The following is a 23,206-nucleotide window of genomic DNA, read 5'->3' as shown; positions in this document are numbered from 1 at the left end:
CTCAGGGCAAGCATTTCACAGTAAATACCATGTTAATAGGTTAAAATAATGAGATTAAAGACCATCTATTTTTCTAGGTACCTGCAGCAGTCTCTGAAAAACCTCTGCCCTTTATTTTAACTAAATAATATTTGATCCAAGCTATACTTGCATATAATATGACATGAGCAGTAATGATTGCAGAATTTCTTGTGGCAGAGGTTATAGTATTAGTGGATTTGTTTCCAACCCTTTTAAAATATTTTAGGAAAAATGAATCTGTGACCTAGATAATGTTAATGTTGTAGTTAAACATCCCTCTGAGAACATGTGGGTTACCAAGAGTTGTCCTGTTCTCTTCTCTCCTCCCATATCATAATTTTTTTTTACTTTTTAAATTTTGGAATGGAAGACTTATAGGAAATAGTGGTATAAATATACCCATCACCTAAATTTAATGTGTTAACATTTGCCTCACATTTTTTGTTAAAGTATTTTTTTCATTTTTGTAGAAGTGAAACATAGAAAAATGTACAACCCATTAGGGTAATTCCCTACTACCTCACAGATCAAGAACTAGAACACTATCAATGTCTTGAAAGCTCACCTTGTGCCCCTTGTTAATCCCCAGCCCATCTTGTCAGCACAGTATATGGATTTCTAACATTATAGATTGATTGGTTTTGCTTGTTTTTCAACTATTGTATATAAATAGGTGGAGTCCGCAGCATGTACTCTTTCGTGTTTGGCTTCTTTTGTTCTACATTGCAGGAGTCATCGATGTTACTGCCTGCCATTGTAGTTTGTTTATTTTCATTGCTATATATTATTCCTTTGTACAAACATACCATAATTTATTGTCTGTTTTTGGTGGATATTTCTTTTTTTCCTCTCTCTCTGTGTTTGAGTTTTTTGGGTTGGTGGTAGTGGTGACTTTTTTTTTTCTTTTTGGCTATTACAAACAGTACTGCAACCAGCATTCTTTTGACGTACAGATGCATCATGTTTCTTTTTAAATATTTTATTTTTTAATTTAAAAAAACATTTTATTTATTTATTGGCCATGTCATGTGGCTTGCAGGAGGATCTCAGGTCTCCAACAAGGGATTGAACCCGGGCCATGGCCGTGAAAACCCAGAATCCTAACCACTAGGCAACCAGGGAACTCCCTATTTTTTTACTTTAAGTATAGTTGATATACAATATTATATTAGTTTCAGGTGTACAGTAAAGTTGTTCAGCTATATATATGTATTTTTCAGACTTCTCCATTATAGGTTACTATAAGATACTGAATATATTTCCCTGTGCTATACAGTAAATACTCATTCCCTATCTATTTTATGCATAGTAGTTTGTATCCTAATTTATCCCTCTCCTCTTGCCTTTCCCTTTATTAACCATATGTTTGTTTTCTATGTCTATTAGCCTGTTTCTGTTTTGTATATTATTTTTAAGATTCCACATATAAGTGATATCATATTGATACTTGCCTTTCCCTTTCTGACTTATTTCACCTAGTGTTCTCTAGCTCAATCTATGTTGCTGCAAATGGCAATACTTCATTCTTTTTTATGGCTGAGTCATAGTCCACTGTACACATTTAACTGGGCTTCCCTGGTGGCTCAGACGGCAAAGAATCTGCCTGCAATGTGGGAGACCCGGGTTCGATCACTGGGTTGGGAAGATCCCCTGCAGAAGAAAATGGCAATCCACTCCAATATTCTTGCCTGCAGAATCCCACGGGCAGAGAAGCCTGGCAGGCTACAGTCCATGGAGTCACAGATTCAGACACAACTGAGCGACTAACATGCACACACACACATATAACACATCGTCATAAACCAGTTGTATCTTGATGGGCACTTGAGTTGTTTCTATGTATATTGTATTAATAAATAGTGCTGCTGTGAATATTGTGATGTTCATGTGAATAATGCTACTGTGAACATTCTTTGTGAATTAGAGTTTGTATCTTTTCTGGATATATGCCTGGGAGTGGGGCTGCTGGATCATATGTTAACTCTAGTTTTTTTTTAAAGGAACCTCCATTCTGTTTTTCTATCGTGGCTACACCCATTTGCATTCTCACCAACAGTGTAAGAGGGTTCCCTTTTCCCCACACCCTGTCCATCATTTATTACTTGTAGACTTCTTGATGATGGTCATTCTGATTTATGTGAAGTGATAGTTTGTTGTGGCTTTGATGTGCATTTCTCTAATAATTAGCATTTTTTTGATGTGCCTGTTGGCCATCTGTATGCCTTCTTTGGAGAAATGTCTGTTTAGGTCTTCTGCCCATTTTTTGATTGGATTGTTTTTTTCAATATTGTGTTGTATGAACTGTTTGCATATTTTGCATATTAACCCCTTGTTGATCCCATCATTTGCAAATATTTTCAGTCATTACATAGATTGTCTTTTTGTTTTGTCAATGATTTTCTTTGCTGTGTAAAAGTTTGTAAGTTTGATTAGGTCCCGTTTGTTTATCTTTGCTTTTATTTCTTTTGGGAGACTGATTTAAGAAAATATTGCTATGACTTATGTCAGAAAATGTTTTGTCTATGTTCTCTTCTAGTAGTTTTATGGTGTGTCATGTCTTATATTTAGGTCTTTACACCATTTTGAGTTTATTTTTATTTATAGTTGGAGGGAATGTTCTGATTTCGTTAATGTCCATGTAGCTGTCCTACTTTTCCAACACCATTTGTTGAAGAGACCGTCTTTTCTGCATTGTGTATTCTTGTCTCCTCTGTCATAGACTGTAAGTAAGTACACAGGTTCATTCGGGGGCTTTCTGTCCTGGTCCACTGATCTCTGTGCACTGGAGCTTTGTAGTATTGTCTGAAGTCTGAGAGAATTATGCCTCCAGCTTTTCTCTTTTCCCTTAGGATTGTTTTGACGATTCTGGGTCTTTTGTGGTTCCATATAAATTTTAGTGTTACTTGTTTCAGTTCTGTGAAAAATGTAAATAGGTATTTTGATGTTTACAAAGAGTTTACAAATTTGGAAAACAGCAGTGGCCACAGGACTGGAAAAGGTCAGTTTTCATTCCAATCCCAAAGAAAGGCAATGCCAAAGAATGCTCAAACTACTGCACAATCGCACTCATCTTACACACTAGTAAAGTAATACTCAAAATTCTCCAAGCCAGGCTTTAACAGTACGTGAACTGTGGACTTCCAGATGTTCAAGCTGGATTTAGAAAAGGCAGAGGAACCAGAGATCAAACTGCCAACATCTGTTGGATCATCCAAAAAGCAAGAGAGTTCCAGAAAAACATCTACTTCTGCTTTTTTTGACTATGCCAAAGCCTTTGACTGTGTGGACCACAACAAACTCTGGAAAATTCTGAAAGAGATGGGAATATCAGACCACTTGACCTGCCTCTTGAGAAAATCTGTATGTAGGTCAGGAAGCAACAGTTAGAACTAGACATGGAACAACAGACTGGTTCCAAATAGGAAAAGGAAAAGGAGTACGTCAAAGCTGTATATTGTCACCCTGCTTATTTAACTTATATGCAGAGTACATCATTAGAAATGCTGGGCTGAATGAAGAACAAGCTGGAACCAAGATTGCTGGGAGAAATATCAATAACCTCAGATATGCAGATGACACCACCCTTATGGAAGAAAACAAAGAAGAACTAAAGAGCCTCTTGATGAAAGTGAAAGAGGAGAGTGAAAAAGTTGGCTTAAAACTCAACATTCAGAAAACTAAGATCATGGCATCTGGTTCCATCACTTCATGGCAAATAGATGGGGAAACAGTGGCAGACTTTATTTTTGGGGGTTTCAAAATCACTGTGGATGGTGATTGCAGCCATGAAATTAAAAGACACTTGCTCCTTGGAAGAAAAGCTATGACCAACCTAGACAGCATATTAAAAAGCAGAGACATTACTTTGCCAACAAAGGTCCTGTTTAGTCAAAGCTATGGTTTTTCCAGGGAAGCTATGGGCTTCCCTGTTGGCTCAGAGGTTAAAGTGTCTGCCTGCAACGCAGGAGACCCAGGTTCAATCCCTAGGTCGGGGAGATCCCCTGGAGAAGGAAATGGCAACCCACTCCAGTACTCTTGCCTGGAGAATCCCATGGAGGGAGGAGCCTGGTAGGCTATAGTCCATGGGGTTGCAAAGAGTCAGATACGACTGAGCAACTTCACTCACTCACTTCACTCATGGTTTTTCCAGTAGTCATGTATGGATGTGAGAGTTGGACTATAAAGAAAGCTGAGCGCTGGAGAATTGATGCTTTTGAACTGTGGTGTTGGAGAAGACTCTGGAGAGTCGCTTGGACTGCAAGGAGAGCCACCAGGTCCATCCTAGAGGAAATCAGTCCTGGGTGTTCATTGGAAAGACTGATGCTGAAGCTGAAACTCCAATACTTTGGCCACCTGATATGAAGAACTGACTCATTTGAAAAGACCCTGATGCTGGGAAGATTGAAGATGGGAGGAGAAGGGGACGACAGAGGATGAGATGGTTGGATGGCATCACCAACTCAATGGACATGAGTTTGAGTAAACTCCTGGAGTTGGTGATGGACAGGGAGGCCTGGTGTGCTGCAGTCCATGGGGTTGCAAAGAGTTGGACACAGCTGAGCGACTGAACTGAACTGGGGATTGCATTAAATCTGTAGATATGTATTTGGAGTCATATGGCCATTTTCACAATAAAAATCCTTCTAATCCAAGAGGATGGTATATATTTCCATTTCTTTGAATCATCTATACTAGCAGCACTCTTCCCACGCACCCCTACCTCCCTTAGCAAGCATTTTGGACTGGGAAGTATGGAGGCCAGGTGGAGCCAGTGCCAGTCTCTTTTCACTGACTGCTGGTAAGCTAGCATGTATACATTCCTTGCGACCAGAGTCCAGGCTGCTCCAGCCCGTCTCTCTATTTGAGCAGACCTCCCAGTAGGCAGGGGACTCCACAGGGGGAGGGTCTGCACCTGTGGACCTTCTTTCCTAGGGGCACTGGCCCTGATGCCTTTTTTTTTTTTTTTTTTCCATAATCAGATCTCTACCTGGTTACATGGAGATCTTTCTTATAGCTTTGGTTATATAAGAAATCTGTCAGTTTCTAGTTGGTTTTCTGTGTGAATTGTTCCACGTGTAGACGGATTTTTGATGTGACTTTGGGGAGTGGGGGAAGCTGAGCTCCATATCCTCCTTCTCTGCCATCTTGACCCACCTATCAAATGCATTTCTTTAGCAGTATACCTAGGAGTGGAACTGCGGATACAGGGTATACCTGTGTTCAACTTATTAAATCTGACTTTTAGTTTTCCAAATTGGTTGTAACAATTTGGTACAGTTTACATTTCATTTACTCTAATGAGTCCTCATCAACATTTGGCACTTGTAGTGTTTTTAAGTTTAGTATTCTGATGTGTGTGTAGTGGCATCTCTTTTTAAACCTTTTATTGTAGAAAATTTCAAACATATCTAAGAATAGGTAGATTAGTATATAATATTCCATGTTCCCATCAACCAGTTTCAACAGTTGTCAGTAAAGGGCCAGTCTTGTTCTATTAATATATACATCCCCACTGGACTGTTTTGAAGCAAATCCTATATGACGTTTTTTTTTCCTGTAATTTCTTCCAGCATATTTCCCTAAAAGATAAGGATTTTTTTTTTGAGAAATATAACTCTGATTGGATTATCAACCTTAAAAGTTGGCAGTAAGTCCTTTAGTATATTAAAGTATCTTAGACAGCAGGACTCTTCACTACTAATTATTAATACACATCTCTAAAATATTCTTACTTAGCCATAGTAGCACTACAGTAGACAAAAGTGTGTGTGTTCTAGTTACTTAGTCATGTCCAACTCTGCGACCCCATGGACTGTAGCCTGCCAGGCTCCTCTGTCCATGGGATTCTCCAGGCAAGAATGCTAAAGCAGGTTGCCATTTCCTCCTCTAGGGGATCTTCCCAACCCAGAGATTAAACCAGCATCTCTTGCATCTCCTGCAGTGGCAGGCGGGGTTTTTTTTTTTTACCACTGTGCCACCTGGGAAGCCCAGACAAAAGTAACAGTAATTCCTAAATAGCATCTAATAACTAATCCATATTATATTTTCTCAGGTGTTTCAACTGTCTTGTGGTTGGTTTGTTTAAACCAGAATCCAAAGAAGGCTTATACATTTGGTTGTTACGTATCTTAAGTCTCTTATTTTAAAATAGTCTCCCCTGACAGCCACCCACCTGTCCACCCTAATGACATTCTCTTACTCAACTAACTAAGCCAGTTGTTCTATAGAGCCTCTCAGTTTCTCAATTTGCTCTCCATTCAGTCTTTGGATTTTTCTATATACTAGATTCGATCTAAAACTTCTTAAGTGTAAGGTTAAAAATATATTTGAATAGAGTAGTTCACTGGGATGCTGGGAACTCTGTCCTCCATCATATCAGGAAGCATATGTGGTCTGGTAGTTCCACAATTAATGATGCTGGGCTGTGACTGTAGGGTTCAGGATTTTAAAAAATGAGGGAATGTGTGAGCTCATCACTACCTTTTAAGTGAGAAAATTAGGCCTAGGAAGCTATGACTTGTCCAAGAAGACATAGGGAGTTAGTGATTTGGCTGGGGCCAAACCCGGGAGCCTGATCCTGTACTCAGTCTCTCTCCACTGTATCCTTTTCCTTCTGCTATGATTACCTCTGTGTCTGTGTTCTTATTAGCTCTGTTTTTGAACATATTATTCAGTGATGATTGTCTAAAGTGGTCACTTAGATGATGGGATCTTAAGGAAGACCAAAAACTTTGCAAGCAAATTATAGCTCTGCATATAAGTATGTAAATCTAGATGATATGTCTGTATCTTGGTTCTATGGGGAAGCTTCCACTTAATTTTTCTTTGAAATACCCAGTGTCCAGGTGCTACATAATTTTTTCTTTCTGCTGACCAGGAAGGCGATGAGTTGGTATTCTCAGACTCCCAAAGCACAGCACCTATACTAGGACTAATGACTAATTAGTTATTAAAATGACTAAGTACTGATTATTCAGGTGTACAGTAGATATCAGGTGAACAAATGCAACTAAGCCTGGCAAATTGTCATGCAAATGAATCAGTCATTTTATATTAGGTAAATTGATTGCCTATAAATGATCATTTATTAATCTTTTTGGAGAATTTAATGTCCTCTCATACTTAACACTTGACTGAAAGACAGGTAACATTTTCATGCTAGATATTAATCAGTCCTCTTTTTTTTTTTTTTAAACCAGTGCTCTTTAAGATTATAGAAGTGGCTTTGCTTTATAGTAGGTCCCACAAGAATTTAGGACTTAGGATTCCGGTTCATCCTGAGTCCCAGCTGTTAACTGTGTCCTTTTTTCCCTGTCAGGAGGATGGTGTTCTTCAGCAGCTTAGAAACAGGGCTTCCCAGCACGACAAAGGGCATGGGTACCCTCTTTCTGTGCGACAGAGATCTGCAACAGGGTGGGATTCAAGGCCACCATGATGTGTGGAATGGCAATATTTATAGTTACAGTTTCAGCCATTTAAAGGAGGCTTTCTTAACTACATTTTAATGTTGCTGCGGGATAATTTGCGCTTTCCTGAGAACGTTTCCTCTCAACAGAGGAGGGATTTTAAGAATTGTATCCAGAGTTTAACTTCACCAGGAAATACTACGACCATACTTCGAGCTTGTCATTTTATTAATAATCATTCTTATTTCCCTTTTATTTCATTTATGTACTTTTTAATTATTTATGCAAGTGCCTCATTTTCTATCTTAAAGTATCTAGATGTTTTAGAAATATGTTTGCACTGTGCTGAACCACATAGTAAGTTACTGCATTGTTTCCTTTTACCACAAAGAAGTACTGTGTCTCACTTAGTTCATGATTTCTGTCTCTTCTCTGAAGGTCCATATCGGTTATCTTCCTAACAAGCAAGTTCTTGGCCTCAGCAAACTTGCTCGGTAAGTATGACTGTAGTGAACAAGAGGACAGGTTTATAGGACCTGTCCCTGCATGGTGAGAATCTTATCAAGCTTTGTCTCTTGATCCATGTGGGTCTCACTTGGAAGGCACATTCCAACTTACTTTATGGTTGCAGAGATAATACATAGACATATATATATATAGTCCGTCTAAGACATACTTAGAGGGCCTGCAACACAGATGTCCTTTTCTTTTCACTCCCCTGTTGGCCAGCCTTCCTTCTCCACCTCCCACCTGCTCAGCCTTGAAGCCTTACCTCACGCTTTTCTCGGCAGAGCCTTCCTGACTGGAGAGGCCCTGAGGGGAAGTACAGCTCAGCTCCCATTCTTTAAGGGTGGTTTAGCTAAGAGGGGTGAGAGAGGAAACCTGGGCAGAGGTGTAACTGCACTGCACTTTTGACTTTTAAACGAACCACCCTTGGCCTCAGCCCTGCTTTCCACTGTGCCTGGGTACCTCCATGCCTCTCTCTGGGTCCTGCAGGGCCAGTTGGTTCACTTCTGGTTCCTTTAACTCTTCAGATCCAAGACTATGCCTTTCTTGACTTTTTCACTTTCTTTTTCCCCCCTCAGCTCTATTCTGAGATAATACTTTCCTCTGTTTCTGTTTGTGCTATAGTCTTTTTTTCTCTCTCTTTATCCCGTGAGTTCAGGCCTTTACCACCGTTCTTTAGTTTTAGGAAAGAAGTGGTGATATACCAGCATGGTCGCCTGTGCTTAGCTAGAAGTCAACCTGAGGGTTAGTGTTTATATATCTCTGATAGGAACAGTGAAATACTGGGGGCCAGACCTAAATACCCTTTTGTGTAGTTTCCTTGTATTCCTGGGTGATGAGCAGATACTGTAAGGTGTGTGTATTGGAGGAGAGTTAAAATGAAGGAGTAGGTAATGAAATGCAGTAATTGACCTCCTCCTTCTAAAAATAAACCAAGCTAAGTTTGGATAACTTGACTGAGGTGAAAGCGACCATATCAAAATGGAAATAAACATACCTTTGTAACCAACCGACTATCCTGTGGCTCTGATATGTTCCTGCTTCTTCTCTACTTAGACGATCGTGAAACGGTGGCCCAAATCCTTTCCAGTTCTGTGTTGGACTCTGTAAACACCACCCCAGCAGTCCGACACCTGCTCTCCACAGCTGTTCTTTTTCCTTTGTTTTCACTTCCATGTTCTTACTCATTTCTTCTAGGGTTTAAGGAGAAAGTAGGTAGAAGAGAGAAATTTAACTTCCCTAGTTTCTGACCTCATTCCTCAATCTCACAACCAGACAGGGCTCCTTGGTACCATGAAAGGATGTTCTTAAGTCATAACTTTTGCCTTATTGCAGTCAGGCTCTTAATACAAATATGCAAGCATGTTGGTCTTCAGTGGTCTGTACCCAGTGGCAGTGCCAAGGAGTGGCTGGGAAATAGCACTGGTGGTGGTAGGGCCATCTACCTTATTAGAATTCCTATTAGCAACCTCCTCCCCGATAACTTGCTCCCAAATGATAAAGTTGTATCAACTGAGTACGCGTCTTTATTATAATTGGTTATGCTTACTGTTTTATAATACATAGTCTAAGTTCAGTGGGCTTGCTGTGCAAACGCAGTGGTAGGCCCAGTCCCCTGGTACCCACGTTTCCAGCAAGATTGCCAGTCCTAGACTTCATATAGAAATCCTGGCCCTGCTCCCTCCTGTATTAGACTCTCTGTGTGTGAAAGGTGTAAAATAGATAGTTTTTATACTATAAAAAGCCTGGCAGACCACACTAGACTGTGGTCTTAATGTAAGCAGTCTTCTCTAGAAGACCTCACTGTGTGTAGACCATAGGCAACACCTTACAAAAATGAGTGTGAGAGTGATCTAGTGAGGTCCTGGAAAAAGTGGTGACTTGAGGGTGAAAGACAATAGCCTTTGGTTATTTCCTTTCCTAATGGGAGGAAAAGCTCTCCAATAATTAAGCTTTTATGAACAATACAAAGGAGTTAATTATTAGCATGGGGATTTGTCCTTACACGAATAGGATTAAAACGTAAGACACCAAAAAAAGGAACCAAAGAACTGAGTGTATGTTAGTTTCAGATACTTTGTAAAGATTTTAAATAAAGAATCTATTAAATAAAACAGAAGGCTAAGATATTATCCAACTGCTTATTCCTTATAAGAAGTTGGGAATATTTAGGGAATGAAAAGGAATAAAGCTGAATGTCTTAGAAAATTTCACCGCTCATTTTAATCTTGTATGTGAAGTTTGTTATATGCTTGCCTTCAAATGAATGACCTTTCATTTCCAGGGAAGTCAAATATCAAACAGTAAAGCTTTAAGTAACAAGAAAATGCCAGAAGTAAGTTGATCTGGTTTAACCCTGGTAGAATTCTAGAGTAAATTTAGTTTGAATAGAAATTCCGTCTGTTGCTGAAAATCCGTTGAACACGTATTCGTTTTCTTGCTTTAGAATAATTGAGTGAACACAATGAAATCTTGAATATAGAATGGTAGTGCCTCACGTGGCTATGGTTCAGCTGTTGGACAACTACTGTGAAAGTAACTGTGCCAGCGACTGTCGTTGCTAGAGAGAAGTAGGGCACGGCCACTACCCTCTAGGAGAGCCAGCAGGTGCCGCAGGCTCACCTGGTTAGGAGCCCTGGGTGCAGAGGACCCACGATGGCTGTGGCCTGGCAGGGTGGAGGAGACCGAGGGGCGGAGGGCTGAGCAGAGTTCTGAACAGAAGAGAAGTGCCTCTAGGTATAGTTAATGGATAGCCAAAGGCAAATCAGAGGGTAGGAGCAAGGCATATTCCAGTGGATGGGCAGCAGGTCGATTGATCCAAGAGGTTCAGACTGGGAGATAGTTAACAACGGTAGATTAGATTACAAAGGGAATGTTTTTTTTTTTCTCATTTTTCTCTTATAAAAGTAACGTGCCAGTTAAACTTAAATACAAATGAATGAGTAAAGGGAAAACTTTTCTTTCCTATTTCCATTCCCCACTAGAGATCTTTCACTATCCTTCTGGAAGATTTCAATGCAAACATGTGGCCTTAAAACTACTCGCTAAATAAGACAAAAGGGGATCATGTCCTACATTCACTACTACTTTTTAAAAAAAACTTAAAATTCCTTGAAATTCCTTGGACATCTTTTAGTCTAGAAAGTCCAAGTTCCTTTTAATGGCCACATTGTATTTTTAAAAAATTAATTAATTACTTTTGGCAGAGCTGGGTCTGTGCTTTGGCGAGCAAGGGCTACTCTAGTTGCTCCATAACATGTGAAATTTTCCCGGACCAGGGATCAAACGCATGTTCCTTGCATTGGCAGGCAGATACTTAACCACTGGACTACCAGGAAAGTCCAGTATTTCTTTAATATAATTCACTTAACCAGTCTTTAAGCCTACAGCTTGAGACTTGTCAAAAATGAGGGAAAAAACTGTTGGTGAATACATTTTTATCTATTTCCATACTTTGAGTCTATAAGATTACAATAAGATTACTGGGTTGAGAGTAGCTAAATTGTTTATATTACCAAATTGCTCTCCAGAAAAGATCCTACAGATCTGTACTCTGATAATAGGTTAGTGGCATGTGTTTCTCTACCGTTTTGCCAACACTGGCAAACAGTGAAGAGTCTGAAGTCCAAACAAGATAAGTAAAAACTGGTATCTAAGGTTTTAATTTGCACTTAAAAGTGAGGTTGAATTTGTTCAGAAACTTTCTGATCTTAGTTTTTGCTAATTTTTCAATTAGGTTGCTTGTCTTTTTATTACTGGTTTATATGAGCTTTCTGAATAGTAAAGCTGGGAATCATTTTCCAGGCTTATCATTTGTCTTGTTTTCTACTATCCTTTTTCACTAAGTTTAAAACTTGCATAGTCATAAATTCATGTTTTGGGGGGTTATTTTTATGACCTTATTTTTATATGTAGATCTTTGCTATATGTATTTTGGGGTGAGGAGTGAGGAGGAATCCCTCTCTTGCTGTTGTATGCTCACTGACCTCCTATACCACCCCCGCTTCCCTCGCATCACCATGCTGCTTGCTGGCTATCCTTACTGCCACTCTTGGGACCTTGATGTTCCTCCTGGATTATGTTTTAAATTCCTAACTCCTGTCCTCACATCTCTTAGGATCCTTAGCTCCGCTCTCATATGCTGCTAGGATGTTCTTTCTCAAGTGTGGGTTTGATAGTGCTTCCCCTTCATAGCTCTATAGCTCTCAATAAAGTTCAAGCTTCTTACTTTAGATAAGTCCCACCATGACCTGGCTGTATTTTTTGCTGTTCTTTTCCTTTTTTTCTCTAGCCACACTTGAGAATTTGCAGCCTGGTATCAAGTCTAGCTTGTCAAGTCAAATTATATGAAGGCATCAGAAACACTTCTAAGATTTGCAAAGCTTAAATTATACCATCCATGGGTTCTTCCTGTAAAAGTATCACCAGATTACTTTCCCAGTTGCCAGAGGAGCAAGAGACAAGAAAGTATAATACAGAGTTATTATATTATATATATTATTATATATAATATATTATATTATAATACAGAGAGAAAGAGAGCTAGCACAGATCTTATAAGACCAGTAAGTGTGTGCATGTTCAGTCATGTCTGACTCTTTCGCATCTCCATGGTCTGGTAGCCTGCCAGGCTCTTCTGTCCATGGACTCTCCGGCAAGAATATTGGAGTGGGTTGCCTTTCCCTTCTCCAGGGGATCTTCCCAACCCAGGGATCAAGCTTGCATTTCCTGCATTGGTAGGTGGGTTTTTTTCCACTGAGCCACCTGGCTCATTGGATTAAATGTATCCAACCCTATCCCCCCTTTAAAAAAATAAAATGCTAATTAAAATTAAGGCAAAATGTGTCAGAGGGGATAAAGTGGGTCCTCTTATTTTGAGAAGGTTGTATAATAAAAGTGGTAATGAGGACTTCCCTGGTGGTCCAGTGGTTCAGACTCTGTGCTTCTAATGCAGGGGACATGGATTTGATCCTTAGTTGGGGAACTAGGATTCCACATGCTGTGTGGCTTGGCCAAAAAAAAAATTAAAGGTAGTCATGAATCTTCATCAAATGGAAACAAAACATGAACTGGCTGAAATGCATAGAGCAACTGACAAACCTGAAGGAGTAGGAACACTAATTACCTCCCAACCTTTGATATGGACAGAAGGATCTACTGGAGTGGGTAACCTTTCCCTTCTCCAGGGAATCTTCCCAACCCAGGGATCAAACTCAGGTCTCCCACATTGCAGGCAGATTTTTTTACCAGCTCAGCCACAGGGAAGCCCAAGAATACTGGAGTGGGTAGCCTATCCCTTCTCCAGGGGATCTTCCTGACCTAGGAATCGAACTGGGGTCTCCTCCATTGCAGGTGGATTCTTTACCAACTGAGCTATCAGGGAAGCCCTAAAGGATATACCATATCATCTCAATAGATGTAGAAAAGCATTTGACAAAATTCCATGTCCATTCATGATAAAAACTCAGAGTATAAAGGCAATATACCTTATTGCCTTGTATAGTAAAGGCTATATATGAAGTAAAGGCTATGTATGACAAACTCCCAACTAGCATCTTACTCAATGGTGACAAGCTGAAAGCATGATCTATCATAATTGCTTATAAGTTTAATCATTTTATCTGGAGATGAGAGGTTATATAACCAAACATATTCTTTAAAAATTTCTTAAAAACTTACTCAAAGATTAAAGAAAAAGATGGATGGGAATGAGCCAAGCATTAAAAACCTAGATAAGCTAGTAACCATTAGGAAAAGTAAAATTAATATTGGAAGAGGGGTGGCAGAAAAGGGGCTAAACCTTGTTAGTGTAGTTGGCATTTTTTCAAAATTTTGCATAACCACTGACTTTCATGTTAGTAATTCAAGAGTGTGAAAAAACCTAAAAAGCTGTGTTAGATGAAGCTACCTATGCCTGATAACAAAGCCTGACAAAGCTGTTTAATTATAGACTAATCTCAATTATGAGTGTAGTCATAAAAACCCTATGAAAAAACTTTTATCATCCAAGGAGCTTTACTTTAAGAATGTTATATATTAAACATTAAAATTGAAATGAAAATGTTAAATATTTTATATATTTAATATATTATAATATTAAATATTATAATATTTAATATTAAAATATTAAACTTGAAAACTGTTGATTCCAGTAATATGGTAAACTAGATTGTAATGATATCTTGGAACGGCATACTTCTATATCTTGGTATAGCATATGATATAAGGTGTATCAACATTTCACTCATTGGGGGAAATATAAAGCAGGCATCTCTGATGGTGGTCAGCGGCCACAGGGTCCCACGTTGCTCGTAGATGGCCACCTCAGGATTCCCCCAAAACTTTGCATTCCCCATCCATATTCCCTGATATCTCTGCATTCGTGGTAGTTTCCTCAGCCTTGACTGGCTTGGCAGTTGTTGGGTGCGCCCTGCAGGCCTGCAAGCCTTGTGATTGCCCAGCCTCAAGACAGAAGAACAAGCCCCAAAACAGCAACAGAGATATCAACAGTTTGGTGCACAGGGGAGCCTTATGAGTTCAAAGCAAAGTCCTGGAACAACACCTCATTGTGCACAGCAGCCACCTTAGCTACTCGGGGAGAAGGAGGCTACCATTTAGAGAGGGAATTGACTGTCAGGTTGGCTCATCAGTTACCAGGGAAACCAGCAACTGGGTGTTAGGCAAGCACAGAGGCAGTTACCAATTAAGCTCTGTAATTAAGAGAATTGGATAGTCATGTGAGAGAAGCAGGGCCTCATTGAGCAGACATCCAGAAAGCAAGACTACAGCCATCTTGAATGGCCTGACAATACACTAGATGATTCTCTTTAATGCTGAGAAGACAGGGATTCCATACCTATTTCTTACTTGAAAAAATAAACTAGGAATAAGAAATTATAAACTGTGGGTATAAGACCCCTGTTTGCTACATACTCACATACACACACAGTAGACAGTCAATAACAAATGACGCTCTTTCAGCATGGTAGCCACTGTCAACCAGCAACAGGCAGACACTGTGGGTGGCAGAGAAAGGTAAGAGGCGTTCCTGTTAGACTGGCGGCCTACCTGTGACTGCCTTCATTGGCTGTCACAAGTAATAAAGAAGCAAGTCGTCTGTTCTTGCTGAATGGCAGTTCTGTCTGAATGGCACAGTGGGGAAAGGGCTGTAACTCACCTTGTAGGTGAGCTGATCCTTAAATTGAGTCCAAATTCATGACTAAAAGGCCAAATTTTAGAGAAAAGATCCTTCACATGAATTGCAATCCTCAAATGTGTAATTCTGTGACTATCTCCATGTTTTACAGCCAGAAGAAAAGGTGTTGAAAGGGAATGCGTCACTGCACAGACTGTTATAAGCGGAGATCAGGGGCTCCTATCGGGGGATTACTGTGTGCTTATGTATTATAAAGGGATGTCTGAAGAAGTCCGTTTAACTCTAATCTGATTATCCTAATAGGTTTAGTTGGTACATAGTTGACGTTGGTCTGCTATTAATTAACAGTCTTTATTTTTAGCTTGAGCTTTAAGCTCTGATTAAACAATATGATTAATTAGAACACTTGAGACATGGTCTAAAATTGGTGATTTGGGAGCTTGAAAATTACTCACCTTTAATTGTTTTTCCTCAGTGAATGCTTACACTTCATTCTTTCTGTCTTTGCAGACTGAGGGAAGCACCACTCTTCACTCTTCACAAGCACCACTCTTGTGGTTGGTGGTCTCCTTCTGACCTCCCTCTTCTCATTTACTTGTATCCTTCTCCTCTAAGCATTTATCCACTGCCCACACCCTACAATTACTTCAATAAAGCAATTATTCTTTAGACTTATGGGGAAGGCTTCAAGTTTCACTTCAGTTTATAATTAAAACAATTCTTTCTTTTCTAGGATTGTAGAAATCTACAGTAGAAGATTACAAGGTAACTTTTAAACTATTTTATTTACAGAAAATCATTTTTTATTAAGGGAAAAGTATTTTTTTGTTCTTACTACAAGTGTAATATATATGTCTTATAAAAATTAAGGGGATTCCCTGGCGGTCTAATGGTTAGGACTCGGTGCTTTCACTGTGGTGACCCAGGTTCAATCCCTAATCAGAGAACTAAGATTCCCTCAAGCCGCATGGCATGGCACACAATAAATAAATAAAAGAGTAAAAAAAAAACTTTGTTGGGAATATAAAACAGAAAGAGAAAGTCTACTATATTTCAGGCTTCCAGAAAAAATCATTGTATTTGCAGATTCCACCTTCCCTAATGGCTCAGATGGTAAAGAATCTGCCTGTAATGCAGGAGACCTGGGTTCAGTTCCTGGGTCGGAAAGATCCCCTGGAGAAGGAAATAGCAACCCACTCCAGTATTCTTGTCTGAAAAATCCCACGGACAGAGGAGCCTGATGAGCTACAGTCCATGGGGTTGTGAAGAGTCAGAGAAGACTGAGTGACTGACACTTTCACTTTCATATTTTATTGCATATACCAACATTTTAAAAATCAACTTACTTTTATTATGTATTTGAAAACAGGCTTCACCCTTTTTTCCCTTACCAAATCTTAAACTTTTTTTTTTCACATACACATAACCATGTCTTTTATTTTGCTGACTGTTCAACATTCCATTGTACAGCTGGGCCGTGGCATGATTTAACCAATTCCTGCTCTGATATTTGGGGATTTTGTCAATTTTCAAATAAATGCAGTGCTGCAGTGAACACTTATGTTTTCAAAGATATTGTTTATTCAGCACAGGAAAATTTAGGTTAAATCATTGGTTGTCAACATGGCTCTAAGAGCAATTTAATAATTGGACTATAGCCCCTTTGTTAATCCTGTTGCAAGCTGTGTATTCATTTATTTTGCTCTCTGTACGTGGGGCGCGTGTTGTCAGGATTCTGTCGGTCTTTGTGCACATGTAAGAGACAGTCGTCATTCTAATCTGTTCTCTCCAGTGGCGCTGGAGGGCGCCGGGGCTTCCTCAGTTCCCTTTGGTGCCTGTACGGCAGGCGAGGGAGGTGAACAGTGGCGTCCAGTGGCCTGGGCAGCAGAGCAAGCACATTGGTGAAAGGTGGTGGCTCTTCAACCTCACCAAAGTGTTGCTTTTAAGATTTCAAATATTCTAGAAACAGCAAAAGCTTCCAGCTGTCTGTTCGTGTCAGACTCACTGAGCTCCTTGTCACATCCACAGTTCAGGAGCGCCTTACGAAACAAATTGCCGTAGCAATCATAGAGGCCTTGCGACCTGCTGGAGTGGGGGTCGTGGTTGAAGCAACGTAAGTCTGTTTGCATTTAATAATGTCATAGTGGTTTTTGGGGTTGGAGGTGTAGGGAGTCATAGGCTTAGGTGTAGTGAATGTACACAACAGTAACAGCTAATGATTTATTTAGCTCTTTGATTCTTTGAGCAGAGTTTTCCGAATATGTTATCACATATTTAAAAAATAAAGAGTTGTACCTAAAAACAAGTAAAAAGGGCAACTGAAGACACTTCTTCTGAATTTTGAGGATTATGTACATCTTGTGGGCAGTTTTCACCCATTCTTTGTGCACTGCTGGCTAACTTCACCCACTTGGGTCACCGTTCTCTGGATCCCGCTTGGTGAGACCAGTGTGCCTCAGTACTTCTCTGAACACCTAGGCCAGCTAAGTGCTGCTTGCCTGGAGATTCCCAGGGACGGGGGAGCCTGATGGGCTGCCATCTATGGGGTCGCACAGAGTCGAACACGACTGAAGCGACTTATCAGCAGCAGCAGCAGCTAAGTGCTGACTTGGTCCTGAGGATGGATCAAGTGAGAACTCTGAATTTCTTTTTCTCTGGAAGTTGTGGATCTCTGTAGACCTTTGTATTAGTTTCATCCAGGAAGAAAATTCCACTTTTCCTCCTCTGACTGGACGCGTTAAGGACCCAACCATTGATAACAATAAAAGCTGTAAGGCTTAGGAACTTTAAAAAATGTTTTAGAACAAATTTATCTAAGAAGTGACATTTTGACATACTTGATAACTGTGATTTAATCTTTTGGGCTGCTTTTATTTAAAAACCAAACCAGCAACTGTCTACTCCATGGACTACCTTTGTTGCCTTGTTTCATAGACACATGTGTATGGTAATGCGAGGAGTGCAGAAAATGAACAGCAGAACCGTGACGAGCACAATGTTGGGGGTGTTCCGGGAGGACCCGAAGACCCGGGAAGAGTTTCTGAGCCTCATCAAGAGCTGAGCCTCAGCTTGTGCCACGTGGTTTTCAGATCGTGCAGCTAGAAGCATTGTTTTGTCTGGTCTTAATTGTTTGTACATTCCACTTCCAGTTGTTACAGATGTAAACTCTCATCTTTGTCATTAATTGTATTTAATAATTATTTATAGCAAGTCAAATAAAAGTAATTAATTAAGGGGTGAGCCCTGAATTTTCTTCTTGCCACCTTTTAGTGGCAACATTCAAGAAAACTGCCAATAGTGTAAGTTGCAACCCCATGGACTGTAGCCCGCCAGGCTCCTCTGTCCCTGGAATTCTCCAGGCAAGAATACTGGAGTGGGTAGCCATTCCCTTCTCCAGGATAGTGTAAGTTACTTGTATAAAACCACTGCCTTTCAGGTAACCTGAGGGTGCTGGGAAGGGAGAAGGATTCATGTGTTTTGTTCAGAGTATGGTAATTTGATTCAGAAGCATAGGAATGTTGGGAATGGGAGAAAATTATGGTCAATATGTTTATTTTACCCTCTCCAAACAAAAATGGTGTCGTGCTTGAAATAATTTATATACAGTATGCAGCATTGCTCTGCAAATTCAAAATCCAAAAGGCTCCACTTTAATTATGATTATTTAACCACCAGTGACACTTAATTTTTTATATATTTTTTAAACTATCCAGTTGTAACATGTCACCAAGGGAAGGTAAGTGGAATATCTATGTATTTTAATTTCGTTATGAGTTAAAAAGGCAATTTCTACCTTCTATTCTTTTTAAAATTCAAGTACAGGAAATTAGTTCCTGGAGTTGTTTACGAGTATATTCTCATGTCAATATACAGGGATTTAGACATTTAACTCTCTGTGCCTTGAGGAGAATATCACACCATTTAGAGTGTAGATACCTTTGGCCTTTTTTTTAAAAAAAGCCATTATTTTATAAGACTTAGTCCTGACATTGCAAATAACTAGTTCTCACAGTTCTACCTTTTCATTTTTCTTGGGAGCTTACTTTGTGAGTTCCTTGTAGATGCCTCAAAAAAAATTTTTTTTACCTGTCAAATATTTTTCTAAGTATTTACAGAAACTTTTGAAAGTGTCCATCATTTTCAGGTTTGCAGAACCATAGCTTCCGTGAATGTGAGAGAATGCAGATTGCAGTGAACTGTTTTGAGCTCTGTCCCATGTCTAATGAAAGCGATTTTGTTGGTGTCTGTGAAAATGCACCATCATTTTCTGGAATGAGTGTAAAATACTGGAAACTGGTATACTAGTTTCCCGTGTGGTCCAAGTGGATCTTATCTTTGGTGTGACTGTTCAAGTGGGATAGGTCTTTTAGCCCAGGAAGCTGCTGTCTTATTAATGATTATCTTAAAATTTCCTCCACTGGGGCAGTGTGGGCCAAATCGAAACAAACAACAACAGCTAAAAACCCCAACTCTCTGCAAAAACAAACACGGTTATTCCATGGAGAAGTCTCTGACATGGAGAAGGCTGACACTGTGCTCTTCAAATTTATCCTGTTACCTTAACAAGGATTAACTACATACTTGCTGTAACTCTGGCAGTTCTGTCTCTGCCACTCTGATACTGTTTGGCTTATGCAAGGGCAAGATGGCAGAGGTGTTTTTTGTTGTTTTTTTTTTTTTTTAATTTTAACTCTTCCCTACTTCTAGTTCCTTTTATTTTTTTCTATATTTGGAGTTTCTAAAGTAGTTTGGTGGTTGATTCTGAGTTCCTTTTAAAATCTAACCTGATATAGACATTATCCTGTTTAAAATTTAGACAGAGATAGAATTAACATTCATCTCATGCTTAATATTTTAAAGTTTTTACAGCTGTGACTTGGAGGACCAAAGAGATTGTTAGCTGTTAATTCATCTTCCTGAAATCAATTGTAGTCCTTTTTAACTCTTTAAGATTCCTTAGAAGTGTTCTCATAAAAGTTTAAAATATCCATGGTATCAGTCTAGAGTATTGGTAAATGCAGAGTAACTACCTTGTCTGTTTTACTCTGGTCTGTAAGTTATTCAAAATTACCTTTTCATATCCATGGCCTTGAGTTCATTTCAGGAGTTTTTAAGAATTTGATGCATTTAAATACACTATTCAATTTAATTGTTCAACTTTTATGTATGGTGTATATTGTTCCTGAAGTTGGTTTTATTTAAATTATTAAACTGTTATGACTTTGTTCTTGTGAAAATAGTTTCTTTTTGAACCACTCAATTATTTTTATTGCATTCTATTTTAGCAAAGATACCCTTCATAATGGCTTCTCTCAGCCACCAAGCTATTAGATTATAAATCCCAGAACATAAATTTACCCCCGGCTCTCTGTCTCCCTTTGGATATTACTTTCCTCACCCTCCTGCAGTAATGGGAAGGGGAGATCTAGGGTAAGAGTAAGGAATCTGAATGACTCTCATGTCCCTGTTCTAAGCCTAACTTTGGGTAACTGCAGCTCCTGAGAACTGGCACTGCTTTCTGTGTGGGAGCAGCTGAGGAGAGAAGAGCTGGCTGGGGCAGGGAACTGTGCAGTGCATGGAGTAGAAGAGTTTCTCTGTCTTTCATACGGAAGAGCCTGCCTGGAAACTTCCAAGTAGGAGGAAAAGTTTGCTGCCTCTTTTCTGTCCATGCCTGGTGACCTCATCAATCCATCTCTTGGGCAGTCTTCCCATTCCCCACTCCAAGTAGCAGAGGCCCCAGCCCTCACTGATTGTCAGCCTGTCCAGGAGCCGGGGCCACTATAGTGGTCTGCTTCTCCTTGAAGGATATGATAGCCTATAGATAGTGAACCTAATCACCTAAGCTAGGAAAGAACAAAACATTCCTGGGTTTTTTTGGCCATGCCACACAGCTTGTGGGACCTTAGTTTACCTCCCATGGATCCAATCCACACCCTTGGCAGTGAAAGTGCAGAGTCCTATTCACTGGGCCACTAGGGAATTCCTGAAACATTCCTGAAAACCTCAACTCACAGGTGTCAATAAAACAATGAGCTGCCCAATAAGCCCAAGTTGCTGCTTCTGAGTTTTTTTCCACTAAAGATTAAATTGGTTGAAAGAACAGAGCTGGAGAAATTATGCCCTCTGACTGGACTATACTACAAAGCTACAGCAATCAAAGCTACAGTACTGGACAAAAACTGAAACAGATCAGTGAAACAAAACAGAGCCAAGAAATAAACCCTTGCACTTATGGCCAATGTATGACAAAGAAGGCAACAATATACAGCAGAGAAGACAGTCCCTTCAGTAAGTGGTGCTGGGAAAACTGAACAGCTATAAATAAAAGAATAAAATTAAACCATTCTCTAACACCATACACAAAAATAAACTCGAAATGGACTGCTGCTGCTGCTGCTGCTGCTAAGTTGCTTCAGTCGTGTCCGACTCTGTGCGACCCCATAGATGGCAGCCCACCAGGCTCCACCATCCCTGGGATTCTCCAGGCAAGAACACTGGAGTGGGTTGCCATTTCCTTCTCCAATGTATGAAAGGGAAAAGTAAAAGTGAAGTCACTCAGTCGTGTCCAACTCTTAGCAACCCCATGGTCTGCAGCCTACCAGGCTCTTCCATCCATGGGATTTTCTAGGCAAGAGTACTGGAGTGGGGTGCCATTGCCTTCTCCCGAAATGGACTAGAGACCAGATATTATAAAACTCCTAGAGGAAAACATAGGCAGAATACTTTCTGACACAAATTGCAGCAATATTTTTTTGGATCCATCTTCTAGAGTAATTGGAGAAGGCAATGGCAACCCACTCCAGTACTCTTGCCTGGAGAATCCCATGGACGGAGGAGCCTGGTGGGCTGCAGTCCATAGGGTCGTGAAGAGTCGGACATGACTGAGTGACTTCCCTTTCCCTTCTAGAATAATAGAAATAAAAGTATAAATGAATAAATGGGATGTAAACTTTTACACAGCAAAGGAAGCCATAAACAACATGAAAAGACAACCTATGGAATGAGAGAAAATATTTGCAAACCATGTGACTGAAGATGGATTAATTTCCAAAATATCCAAGCACCAAGTACAGCTCAATATATATATATGGAAAAAAAAAAAAACAAGCAAAAAATAGGCAGAAGACCTGAATAAACATTTTTCCAAAAGACATACAGTTGACCAACAGGCATATGAAAAAATGCTCAATATCACTAATTACTAGAAAAATGCAGATCAAAACTATAATACTGTATCACCTAACACCAATCAAAATGGCTATCATCAAAAAATCTACAAGTAATAAAGGCTAGAGATGGTGTGGAAAAAAAGGAACCCTTGTACATTGTTGGTGGGAATGTAAATTGGTGCAGCCACTATGGAGAACAATACAGAAGTTCCTCAAAAAACTAAAAATAGAGTTACCATGTAATCCAGCAATCACACTCCCATATACCTTCTGCCCTACTCATGTGCAGCTTCCCCTTATCAACATCCCCAGCCACAGTGGTACACTTGTTACAACTGATGAACCTACACCAATACATCATAGTCTCTCAAAGTCGACTGTTTACATGAGGTTTCACTCTTGGTGTTGTACATTCTATGGGTTTAGACGAATGTATAATAATACGTTCAGTTCAGTCACTCAGTCATGTCCGACTCTTTGTAGCCCCATGAATCGCAGCATGCCAGGCCTCCCTGTCCATCACCAACTCCCAGAGTTTACCCAAACTCATGTCCATCCAGTCGGTGATGCCATCCAGCCATCTCATCCTCTGTCGTCCCCTTCTCCTCCTGCCCCCAATCCCTCCCAGCATCAGGGTCTTCTCCAATGAGTCAACTCTTTGCATGAGGTGGCCAAAGTACTGGAGTTTCAGCTTCAGCATCAGTCCTTCCAATGAACACCCAGGACTGATCTCCTTTAGGATGGACTGGTTGGATCTCCTTGTAGTCCAAGGGACTCTCAAGAGTCTTCTCCAACACCACAGTTCAAAAGCATCAATTCTTCGGCACTCAGCTTTCTTCACAGTCCAACTCTCACATCCACGCGTGACCACTGGAAAAACCATAGCCTTGACTAGACGGACCTTTGTTGGCAAAGTAATGTCTCTGCTTTTGAATATGCTATCTAGG

The 23,206-nt window shown here is 39.9% G+C and overlaps 1 protein-coding gene across 1 annotated transcript in view; it reads left to right on the top strand.

The window, feature by feature from the left end:
* The window catches only part of GCH1 (GTP cyclohydrolase 1), a 52,896-nt gene extending 34,568 nt beyond the window's left edge, over positions 1–18,328 (top strand). Inside the window, exons 3-6 of the mRNA XM_055538113.1 lie at positions 7,866–7,921; positions 15,824–15,855; positions 17,119–17,203; positions 18,025–18,328. Of these exons, the coding sequence (XP_055394088.1) occupies positions 7,866–7,921; positions 15,824–15,855; positions 17,119–17,203; positions 18,025–18,151 (300 nt within the window). The 3' untranslated portion in view covers positions 18,152–18,328. The remainder of the gene's footprint in view (positions 1–7,865; positions 7,922–15,823; positions 15,856–17,118; positions 17,204–18,024) is intronic.
* The last annotated feature ends 4,878 nt before the right edge of the window (positions 18,329–23,206 follow it).

This window comes from Bubalus kerabau, chromosome 10 (assembly GCF_029407905.1).
Source record: "Bubalus kerabau isolate K-KA32 ecotype Philippines breed swamp buffalo chromosome 10, PCC_UOA_SB_1v2, whole genome shotgun sequence".
Classification (NCBI taxonomy): Eukaryota; Metazoa; Chordata; class Mammalia; order Artiodactyla; family Bovidae; genus Bubalus; species Bubalus kerabau.
The sequence above is the reverse complement of the archived record's forward strand: the minus strand, read 5'-3'. Positions and strand labels throughout refer to the sequence as shown.